A 12,071-nucleotide genomic window follows, 5' to 3' on the forward strand; every position below is an offset into this window, starting at 1 on the left:
TCTCAAATGCATTCCTCCAAACTACTTTTGCTAATTTGATTTGTCCAGTCCATATGAAGATTAAAGTCCCCCACAATTATTGCATTACCTTTGTTAAAATCTCCTCCTATTTCTTGATTAATACTCTGTCCAACAGTATAACTACTGTTAGGGGGCCTATAAACTACTCCCACCAGTGTTTTCTGCCCCTTGTTATTTCTTATCTCCACCCATACTTATTCTAGTTCCTGATCTTCCGAGCCAAGATCCTTTCTTACTGCTATATCCTTATGTCATCCTTTATTATCAGGGCTACCACCACCCCCCACCCCGCAACTTTTCCATTTTGTCTGTCTTTTCAAAAAGTCAAGTACCCTGGAATGTTTAGTTCCTAATCTTGGTTACCTTGCAACCACGTCTCAGTAATGGCTACTAGATCAAACCCATTTATCTCCATTTATGCCATTAATTTGTCTATCTTGTTACGAATGCTTTGCGCATTCAGATAAAGTGCCTTTAATTTTAACTTATTACTATTTTTCCTTGATTTGACCTTATTCACTGACTTTACCGTTAAACTCTGTCCCTTCCTGTCACGCTCTGCTTTTCTTCACCCAAATCGCTACACTGCTCTCTGGCCTTGACTTTTCTCTTTAGGTTTATAAATTTCCCTTCACTTGAACCCTCCCCCCCAACTTTTTAGTTTAAAGCCCTACCTACAGCCCCAGTTATTCGATTCACCAAAATATTGGTTGCAGCCCAGTTTAAGTGAAGCCTGTCCTAATGGAACAGCTCCTTCTTTCCCCAGTACTGGTGCCAGTGCCCCATGAATTGAAACCCCTGTCTCCCACACCACTCTGTCAGCCACGCATTTTACTCACTGATCTGTTTGACCCTATGCCAATTTGCGCGTGGCTCAGATAGTAATCCAGAGATTATTACCTTTGAGGTTCTGCTTACTAATTTGGACCCTAGCTCCTCAAACTCCCTCAGCAGAACCGGGGGGGAAAAATTGGATAGAGCCTGTTTTTGGGCGGGAGTAGCACGATCCGCTGTTACCCCGTGCCCAATGGTCCCTGCTCAGGCAGGATGAGATTTTTGTCAGGCCTGAGGACTTACCTGCAATCTGCGTTGGAAATCAGTGTTGAACGAGGATTCCATGCAATTTGCACTTTCCACCAGCAGGGGGAAGCTCCAATCTCTTAAAGGCAGGCTGTCTGTTAGAAATCTCTTAAAGGTAGCTGGTACCTGTTATTTGCTGAATATAGCAGCCTTCTATCTGCACAGAGTCTGAATGGAGATCAGACATTGCACACGTAAAGCACAGATGCAGGTCCCATCCCTATTTTTACATACTGATGAGTTATGTTAAAACATTGAATAAAGATTGCGCATCACTAAATCCCACATCCTCCAATCTGCATGCAAGACCTCACCAATCTGCCGATCTGAGACTCCGTGCACCAAGGTTCTCTGCTGATGCACCAGAGGCATTGGTGCAAGAGGTGGAAAGAAGGAGGGACATCCTATATCCGCGGGGGAGGGGGGGGAGCAAGAGGTCCTCCAGACATACACCCAAAAGGTAGTGGGAGGCAGCAGGGAATGAAGTCAATGCCAGGCACACAGCTTTATGAACATGGATGCAGAACAGGAAGAAGTTCAATGCTTTGACATGAGTGGTCAAGATGAGTGAGGTCAACTGTCAAGTGGAATCTCCGACCAACTGCACCACTAGCCGCATCCATTGCTCCATGCACGACACCCGCCATCACCCACATACTCTTTCCATCAGTACTCAACCCTCTCACCCTTACACATTATCACCATTGCAAGCACCCACCCACACCTCACAGGCCAACACACTGGCAGCTATTCAACCATGATAGGCACATCATCCAGACATACGTCCTGCTTTCTTGCAGGAGAAGCTGGCACATATCAGGAGGCAGCAAGCGGCGGTGGCATTTTGCCCCTCAAGCCTGTTCCCACCATTCGATCAGATCAGAGTAGACCTGTGACCTAACTCCATATACCCGCCTTAGCCCCATAACCCTCAATACCCTTGGTTCACAGAAATCTATCAATCTCAGATTTAGAATTCTCAATTGAGCAAGCATTAACTACCGTTTGCAGAAGAGCATTCCAAACTTCTCCCACCCTTTTCATGTAGAAGCGTTGATATAATCTGGAATATACTGCCTGAAAAGGTGGTGGATGTAGATTCAATAGTAGAATAATAGAATCACAGAAAATTTACGGCATAGGAGGCATTTCGGCCCATCGTGTCCGCACCGGCTGAGAAATGAGTCACCCAGCCTAATCCCACTTTCCCGCATTTGGTCCCTGGCCCTGCAGGTCACGGATCTTCAGGTACACATCCAGGTATTTTTTAAATGAGTTGATGGTTTCTGTCTCTACCACCCTCTCAGGCAGTGAGTTCCAGAACCCCCCCCCACCACCCTCTGGGTGAAAACATTTTTCCTCATTTCCGCTCTAATCCTTCCGCCAATCATTTTAAATCTATGCCCCCTGGTTATTGACCCCTCCGTTAGGGGAAATAGGTCCTTCCTATACACTCTATCCAGGCCCCTCATAATTTTGTACACCTCAATCAAATCACCCCTCAGCCTCCTCTCTTCCAAGGAAAACAACCCCAGGCTATCCAATCTGTCGTCATAGCTAAAATTCTCCAGTCCTGGCAACATCCTCGTAAATTTCCTCTGCACCCTCTCTAGTGTAATTACATCCTTCCTGTAATGTGGTGACCAGAACTGTACACAGTACTCAAGCTGTGGCCTAACTAGTGTTTTATACAGTTCCAGCATAACATCTCTGCTTTTAAAGGAAAGCATTCCATATGCCTTCTTAACCACCTTATCTACCTGTCCTGCTACCTTCATGAATTTATGGAAATGCACTCCAAGGTCCCTCACTTCCTCTACACCGCTCAGTATCCTCCCATTTATTGTGTATTCCCTTGCCTTGTTTGCTCTCCCCAAATGCATTACCTCACACTTCTCTGGATTGAACTCCATTTGCCACTTTTCTGCCCATCTGACCAGTCAATTGATATCTTCCTGCAGTCTACAGCTTTCCTCCTCACTCTCAACCACATGGCCTATCTTTGCGTCATCTGAAAATTTCTTAATCATGCCCCCTACGTTTAAGTCCAAATCATTAATTGTACCACAAAAAGAAAAGGACCGAGTACCGAGCCCTGCAGCACCCCACTGGCAACAGCCTCCCAGTCGCAAAAACAACCGTCGACGATTACACTTTGCTTCCTGCCACTGAGCCAATTTTGGATCCAATTTGCCACATTCCCTTGGATCCCATGGGCCTTTACTTTTTTGACCAGTCTGCATGTGGGACCTTGTCAAAAGCTTTGCTAAAATCCATGTAGACTACATCAATTGCACTACCCTCATCGATCCTCCTTGTCAACTCCTCGAAAAATTCAATCAAGTTAGTCGGACACGCACTCCCTTTAACAAATCCGTGCTGACTGTCCTCGATTAGTCCGTGCCTTTCTAAGTGACAGTTTATCTTGTCCCTCAGAATTGATTCCAATAATTTGCCCAGCATTGAGGTTAGGCTGACTGGCCTGTAATTACTCGGTCTAACCTTCGCTCCTTTTCTGAACAACGGTACAACGTTGCCAGTCCTCCAATCCTCCGGCACTAGGCCTGTATCCAGTGAAGTTTGGAAAATGATTGTTAAAGCCTCTGCTATTTCCTCCCTGGTTTCTTTTAACAGCCTGGGAAACATTTCATCCGGCCCTGGTGATCTATCCACTTTCAAAGATGCCAATCCCCTTAATACTTCCTCTCTCACTATGTTTATCCCATCCAATATTTAACATTCCTCCTCCCTAACTTCAATCCCTGCACCATCCCTCTACTTTGTGAAGACAGATGCAAAGTATTCATTGAGAACCATACCCACATCTTCCACCTCCACACATAGGGCTCGATTTTCGCACCCCCGAGCGGGTGCGTTCGTGGCAGGGGGGCACCGAAAATCGGGGATTCCCGGGGCGGGTCTGGAGCCCGGCTCCAACCCGCCCACTTCCGGGTTTCCCAGTGACGCGCTTAGATGCACGCGCAGCCCCCGCATGCGGGACTCCTGCCGGCAATTAAAGCCGGCGGGATGCCACTTAAAGTAATTAACTAGGTACTTCAGGTCGTTTACAGACCTGATTGACCTGATATTTTAGGAGGGGTGGGATTTTCAAGTCAACTGGGACTGTTTCCCATACTGGGGGCAACACTCCCAGTTCAAATGGACGTGTTGCAGCCATCAGCCTGTGGCAGCTGCAAAGGTCCATTTGACAGGTGGGGGGCGGGGGGGGGTGGGGAGACCCTCACTCATTGAAGGAGGCCACTCTGTCACTTTGGACAAAGTTTGGCCTGCACCACCCTCCTCCTAACAATAAAATTCACAAACTTGTACACTTACCCCGGTGTCCAGACACATTTACCTACCTTGCGGACCCCCTCAAACTTACATCTTCCGGATGGGGGCCGTCATAGCTGCAGTCATGATCTCCTCGTAGGACGAACAGCATCACCAGCCTCGCCGGCCACGCTGTCCACCTCTGACACGTGGAGCTCCACAACACAGTGCTGTGACACATCCACCTGCACAGCAGGAGGGAGGGCAACCACAGAGAGAGATGCGTCGCAGAAGGCACTACCCTCACCACAGGGTCGACAGACCGAGGCTCAGCTTCCTGGACCTCTGAGCAGCAGTGCACATGGAGGCTCAGAGCCGCTCGACATGTAGTCGTGGACATCTGCAGCCTCCTTCATGCCAAGCTGCTCCCGGCTAGCCCGAGCACCATCTTCTTACCTGTCGCTGTCAAAGTTATCACTGCCCTCAACAACTTCTCCTTCGCATCCTTCCAGGGTGCCACCAGGGACAGCGCCGACGTCTCTCAGTTGTCTGCACGAAAGAGCCCTGCAAATACACCTACACCCACTCTGCTGTGACACAATGGGTGGCATCAGTTGTGGGTCTTCATAGTGATCCTCAGGAAAGGGCACTGTTGCACAAACCAGACAAGATTCACAAAGACGTGGCAGTAGTGGTGACAATATAATATGTAATGTGAGTTGATCAGAAATTAAATATAAGTAAAAACCATGACAAACCCTCAAACACCCTTGTGCATCCCCTTCTTGCTCACGACGCGTTTGCCTTACGCTTCCAACTGCACTTATGTGATGCATGCCCTCAGGCTGCAGCACAGGTAGTGGCAGGTTGAGTGAGGCTGACCGTGAAAGAGATGCATGAGAGGTTGAGTATGAGATGAAGCCATGACATTGTATGAGGATTGGGTTGAGTGGTAGTGGTGGGATGAGTATTGGCGAGGTGAGTAAGTGCAGGCAAGATGAGGATGAGCTTTGAGTGGGTGTGAGGAGTGACGTGATAGAGTAGTGTTGGCAGTGCAGAAGGAGATGTGGGGTGGGGGCGGTGATGTGGCAGACGGAGTGCAGGGGAATGAGTAAGTGTACTCACTTCGGCTGACCTACTTAGGTCATTGAAGCGCCTCCTGCACTGTATGCAGGTACGCGATATGTTGGTGGTTCTGGTGACCTCCTCTGACACCTCGAGCCAGGCCTTCTTGGTGGCAGAGGCAGGCCACTTCCTCCCGCCCGCCGGGGAGAAGATCTCTGTCCTCCCCCTCCTCCTCACCCCATCCAATAAAACCTGGAGTGAGGCATCATTAAACCTGGGAGCAGCCTTCCTCCTGGCCTGCTCCATGCTGTAATTTTGCCTATTTTCTGCAGCATCGGTCAGTGAAGGACTGCCCCTTTAAATAGGGCTCCTCCAGCTGACAGCCTATGCTGCGCATGCGCAGTCCGCCCGTCACCCACTGCGCAGCTTTCCAGCGCGAAACCCGGAAGCAAAGGTAAGTACCTTCAATCAAGCTGCGATTGCGTGCGGAGCATCCCGATTTCATTGGGCGCATTACCCACGCGCCCAGTCGACCCCCCGCTACCAACCCGCCGTCTTCCTAATATCGGGCCCATTGTTTACCTTTTTGGTCTCTAATAGGCCCAACTCTTTCCTTACTTATCCTCTTGCTCTTAATGTATTTATAAAACATCTTTAGGTTTTCTTTGATTTTACCTGCTAATTCATTCTCATGCTCTCTCTTTGCTTTCCTAATTTCCTTTTTAACTTCACCCCTGCACTTTGTATATTCCTTTAAACTTTCCGTAGTATTGAATTCCCGGTGTCTATCATACGCTTTCTTTTTCTGACTAATCTTACCCTGAATGTTTCTCGAAATCCAAGGGGCTCTAGATTTGGCAGCCCCTCCCTTTTTCTTTGTGGGAACATGTTTACCCTGAACCCCTTGAATCACCCCTTTGAATGTCTCCCACTGCTCTGACACTGATTTACCTTCGAGTAGCTGTTTCCAGTTCACTTCTGCTATATCACTTCTCAGTTTAGTAAAATCGGCCTTTCCCCAATTGAAAACTTTAACTCCTGCTCTGTCTTTGTCCTTTTCCATAACTATGCTAAAACTAACTGTATTATGATCACTACCACCAAAATACTCTCCCACTACTACTTCTTCCACCTGCCCCTCGAAATTGCCACCCCCTTCCTTTTTTATCCCCCGCTCTATCGCATCTGAAAAACCCTGTAACAGGGATGTTGAGCTGCCAGTCCTGCCCCTCTTTAAGCCATGTTTCTGTAATAGTTAAGATATCATACTGCTACGTGTCTATCTGTGCCCTCAGCTCATCGCCTTATTTCCTATACTTCTTGCATTGAGGTAAATACATTTAAGGACTGCCAAACTCATCTGTTGTTTATTTTCTAACCTTCGTTCCCTGAAAGTTAGTAACTTTCAAGAGAGAATTGGATATATCCTTGAAAAGGAAAAAATTGCAGGGCTATGGGGAAATAGCAAGGGAGGCCGAATGACAACCTCCTGTGCAGTATGATTAGATATTTAAAAAATCTATCAATCTCAAGTCTTGAAATTTCCAAATGAACCAGCATTCACGGTCTTTTGGGGGAGAGAGTTCCAGATTTCCACCGGCCTTTGTGTGAAAAAGTGCTTCTCGATTTCACTCCTAAATGGCCTAGCTCTAATTTTAAGATTATGCCCCCATTTTATGGATTCCCAAACCAGAGGAAGTAGTTTCTGTATCTACCCTATCGAATCCCTTTATCGATTCGATCTTCCCTCAACTTTCTAAATTCAAGGGAATACAAACCGTTTATGCAACCTATCCTCACGTTATGCAGGATACAGTAGGCTACAACTATGCATGACACACAAACTGCAGCATACGACGGAGCCCCTGCCGGCCTGTCTAGGTCATCTCAATGACCACTTTGATAGAAGTATGTGCCTCATTGTAGTGCTTCTCTGCTGCTGTTCCTATCACTTTTAGTGGGATCATTCCCCATGGGAGCACGGGGTAGGCTTTGTCACCCACAAACTAACCGTTGATATGATTTTCTTCCCTGAAAAGGGTCGGCAGGGTTGACTTATATATGCATCGTGACAACTTCCAGCAACGTTAACATTTACGATTCTTTGCACGTTGTCACACACAATCTGTACATTCAGGGAGTGGAAGCCCTTCCTGTTGAGGTGGTTGAGGGGGTTTTCTGTCGGAGCTCTGAAGCAATTTTTCCCCCTCCCCCAAGTCCTTTCAGTGCCCTTATTGGCTCCTCATTTCCACTCTCGGCCACTCTTTTATTCTTTCTCGTGTGTCCGTTCCGACTGGATTATTTGTATATTTCCTGACAGCATGTTCTCACTTCATTATATTTTTTTATGCTGGCCTGGATTATTTATTTATTTCCTGGTGGCCTATACCTTTTCTATTAATTATTACCTTCTGGCCCATTCCCACTGTATTATTTATTTTCAGTCGGCCTTGTGGTTATTTATTTCCCTCACCATGAGCCCACCACATGTCAAGCTATACAACTGCATGACAAATTCTAGGGGAGATCAGCTAGCATCATGTTAAACAATGATTGCTAAGGTGCCTTTATCTACGATCTTTAACAGCACTTTATATATTCTTTCTTGATCTTTCAAAAATATTTTTGTGTAAACAATGAGTTCTGGTGATTTATTGATGGAAATGATTTGGAGGGAGTACTGAGCAGATAGTGCAGAGAACTGAAGTACCATCACAAAAATAGTTCAAAAATATACTTTTAAAAATCAACAGAAAGGTAGATAAAAACATATTGAAAGATAATTCTATGCAACAACTTTGTGACTTTTTAAAAGAAATACTGAAGATGGTAATTATTGAAAAAAGAAAGAAGTTGCATTGATATAGTGTCTTTCACAACCTCAGGACTTCCCAAAGTGCTTTACAGCCAATTAAGTACTTTGAAGTGTAATCACTGTTGTCATGTAGAGAAACATGGGAGCTAATTTGCAAGGTCCAACAAAAGGCATTGAAAAAATGACTGGATAATGCACTTTTGGTGCTATTGGTTGAAGGACAAATGTTGACCAGTACACCTCTCCTGCTCCTTCTTCAAATACTGCCATTGATCTTTTACATCCACCGAATAGGGTAGGTGGAACCTCGGTTTAACACCTCATTCAAAAGGCAACACCTCCAACAGTACTGCAGTGAAGTGTCAGTCTAGATTATGTGCTCAAGTCTCTGGAGTGGGGCTTGAACCCAGAGCCATCTGACTTAGAGATAGTACTACCACTAAGCCAAGGTTGAATGCTTGAATTACTTGTTCAAAGTACTTTTCCATTTTACAGAAGAAAATAATTGACACAGAACATTTTTGATTAATATTTTCTTAAAAACTGATTTTACCAGCAAAGATACTCTTCAGCCAGGGATCCCTCACTGCTCGGCCGATCTGGTGAATAGGACTGTCCCCATTCATCCCAGAGTAACTCCATAAAAGCAGGGCCACAACTTTGGACAAGCCTAAGAGCCAATTTGAGGCTGGGAAACCTTGCAAAACTAAAATTTATTTCTATGGATCGATTTCAAGATGCATAGAAATTCCCACTGGTAATTTAATTGAGCCACAATCGTAATTCTCCAGAATCAATTATTTTCTTCTACAAAATGGAGTACTTTGAAAACCTAACTCTCCTTTGGCTTTCCTTCACTTTTATGCTTTCATTGTGCTGATTGATCAAACACAAAATAATATCTATGTTGCTACTGGCTTCTGATTAAATGGTATAATATGATTAATAATCTAGTCACAACATGTAATTCTCAGACTGATTTAACTGTTAAAACACCTTACCATTTAAGAAAGTGATGTATCTGCGAATAGTATCTTTGAAAGCTTTCTTCTCTCTTTCCCCGTGTATGGATTGGTTAAGTGCTCCCCAGTTTGTAGATGCAGAAATAGCTGGCAAGAAAATATTTTCTAGCATAATCGCAGCACCAGTGAGTATTCCATCAGTACCATCCAAGATGCAAAAGGATGCCTCCTGCAAGTAGGCATACTGGTTAGTCAAACATAGGTATTACTAAAACTGCTAGAAAGGTGCAGTACATGACCAGAGGTCACATTCCCCAGTTTCTGGTCTAGGTCACCACACAGAGAAAGTTAAAGATTATCTACCCGGTAGAGTCAGTGGGCTCAATTTTAAAAGTGAAAAACAAGTGAGTTGGGGGCGGGGGGCAATGAAAATTGCCACCATTTCAGGCCCGCCCCCAACACACCCATTTCCGGTTTTCACCAGGGCGGGCGACCAACCTGCTCCCAGGAGATGGGTGGGGCCTTAAAACTTTTCAAGGAGACTTCAGGCCTCCATTTTTCTGGACTTCCCAATTTCAACCTGGGGGGGCCGGGATTCCCAGGGCTTCTGTTTTACGTCTCGTGAATGAAGGCGAGAAGGCCCGAGACTAACGGGTAGGTGCCTAGAAAGGCAGGAGTGCTTCCCCCAGGCCCATCAAGCCTACCTGCACTGACCCTCCAACGATCACGTTTGGTCTTGCGAAGTGAACTGTCATCACTGTTGTTTCAGGAATCAATCTAATTGAAATAATCAGCGTGAACCACAGGCATTAGGAGCACCACAGATTGGAAGCTCACCCATTTGAGGCAGGAAGTAGCAGGATGGTGCAAGATTTAAAGCAGCTTAATGAGCCAGGCATCCAACAATATGAATTCACATACAAAAGGTTTTTTACCCAAAAATGCCCATAAAGTCTGCTAGGGGAAAGGAAGCCCCCAAGTTGTCCAATGCAGTTGTCGAAGTGCTCCCGAGTGAAGTCAGACAGAGCAGATAAGCCCTGTTTGGAATAGAGTAACACGGCCCAAAGGAGAACTGTTCATGAAGGAAAGGAGGTGGCCAGGAAGTCAATGTCAACCCCAACACCACAGGCACAGCCACTCAGTGCTGGAAAAGGGTAATGAATGACCTTATTACCATGTTAGACAAAATAAGAGTCAGCTACAACTTCCAAGAAAGCACCGTACTAAGCTTGCCTGCCACTTACACTTACCTCCTTTTATACTGTGTTAAAGTTCTTGAATTGCTTACCATTAGTGCCTAGGAGGCAGCATGATGCCCTTTACACCTTCACTTGAAAGTTTCCTTTAGTCACAGACATATATTTAGTCACCCTACAAAATGCCTTACATGGAAACTGGGAATACAAATTCCATTTCTGTGCTTCTGGCAGACATCAGAAATTCATATCACAAAACAGATGCAGTGTATGATGTCACATCCATTACAATTAAGGAATGAAAAATCATGGGCTGGGGTTGTATAATTTCACCATACGCATTACCAAGAGTATAGAAACAAAATTTTTAATCTCTAATTGCTTGGAGTATGCACCTAACCTAACACCCATTATGGGCTGCACCTGGGTTTTACTGCAAGCTATGGTAACCGTAATTTTCACTTTTTGCATTCTTTTTCAAGGCCAAGGCAGCTCATAATACTAGAACGAAAACTGTATCAGCTGGCAGTCTTCCAAACTTTCACCCTTTCACTCCTTAGGAGGAGGAAGCTTTTGCAACCCGAAAGTGGGGATTGGGTTGAAAAGATCATAGAGGGCATCAATAGATGCAACTATAGGTCAGCATGTATCAGCTGCAGGCTTGTCATGACATTCTGCATCTCCTCCTTCTAATTAGTTACCTCAAATTAAATGCTTTCTAATTATATCAAGAAAATCTGATTACTGAAAATGATACATGGGCCTGGATTTTCCTCCTGAAGCCTGCCCAATATCAGGCAAAGGCTGAGAAAGAAGTAAAATGGGGGCAACCAGGATTTTCCTCAGGCCTCAGGACTCAAAATGCAGCCAAGCGCCCTGAGTTTGCCCCACCACATGTAAATGGCTTCCTTCCCTGATGTATTTTCCTATGTACCATCACTTTCGGGGGAGGGGGAGAGGACTATGAAAGGTATTGCTTAAGTTTTGTTGAGAACTTGCAGGTAATTTAATAACATAAGAGTAAGTGAGGCAGTTGAGAACTTTGCCAGTAAATTTCGCTAGCCACATTCTGGTAACTAATTACATATTTATCTATATTTTTGATTTCCCTTTAGGAATTCCTTTCTTTCATTTTGAGGAAGAGGGTGACAAGGTTATAGAGGTGGAGAGGATAGAAGGCATGAGTCCTGTATTATAGATGCCATCAAACCCCTACCTACAGGTACCTATATCGAAGGGTAAACAGTGTGTATTCACATGCGCATTTTGGCTGCCACTCTACACCGAAGCCCATTACTTCTTTCTTCCTTTGTTTTTCTCTTGCCCCTCTTGGGCCCTCCCCTCCTGTTATCCAGACTCCACCTTTCATTTCTCCCCTCTTGGGTACTTTGCTCCCACTCAGCCCTACCCCAACCCATTACTTCTCCTCTGCCTTTCTACTCTACTCCCACCGTCCCAGGCTTGAATCTTCTTTCCATAAGCCAACAGCTATCCATTGTGTTTGTCTTGGCATTGTCTTATGAGGCCATCAAGACAGCAGTCAGTATCTCCTTACCAGCAACACCCCAACCGCCTCCATCTTCCTGTTTTATTGACGTTCCCGACCAGCGTGCCTGCTGGGGTCTAATCTTGCCAACCTCTTTCTCATCATTCTTACCC

General features: G+C 45.4%; 1 protein-coding gene across 1 annotated transcript in view; it reads right to left on the reverse strand.

The window, feature by feature from the left end:
• LOC137322209 (dynein axonemal heavy chain 8-like) overlaps positions 1–12,071 on the reverse strand; it is a 1,675,662-nt gene that overhangs the window by 1,542,944 nt on the left and 120,647 nt on the right. Inside the window, exon 6 of the mRNA XM_067985325.1 lies at positions 9,256–9,445. Coding sequence (XP_067841426.1) covers positions 9,256–9,445 — 190 coding nt within the window. The remainder of the gene's footprint in view (positions 1–9,255; positions 9,446–12,071) is intronic.

The sequence above is a fragment of the Heptranchias perlo genome, chromosome 5 (assembly GCF_035084215.1).
Source record: "Heptranchias perlo isolate sHepPer1 chromosome 5, sHepPer1.hap1, whole genome shotgun sequence".
Classification (NCBI taxonomy): domain Eukaryota; kingdom Metazoa; phylum Chordata; class Chondrichthyes; order Hexanchiformes; family Hexanchidae; genus Heptranchias; species Heptranchias perlo.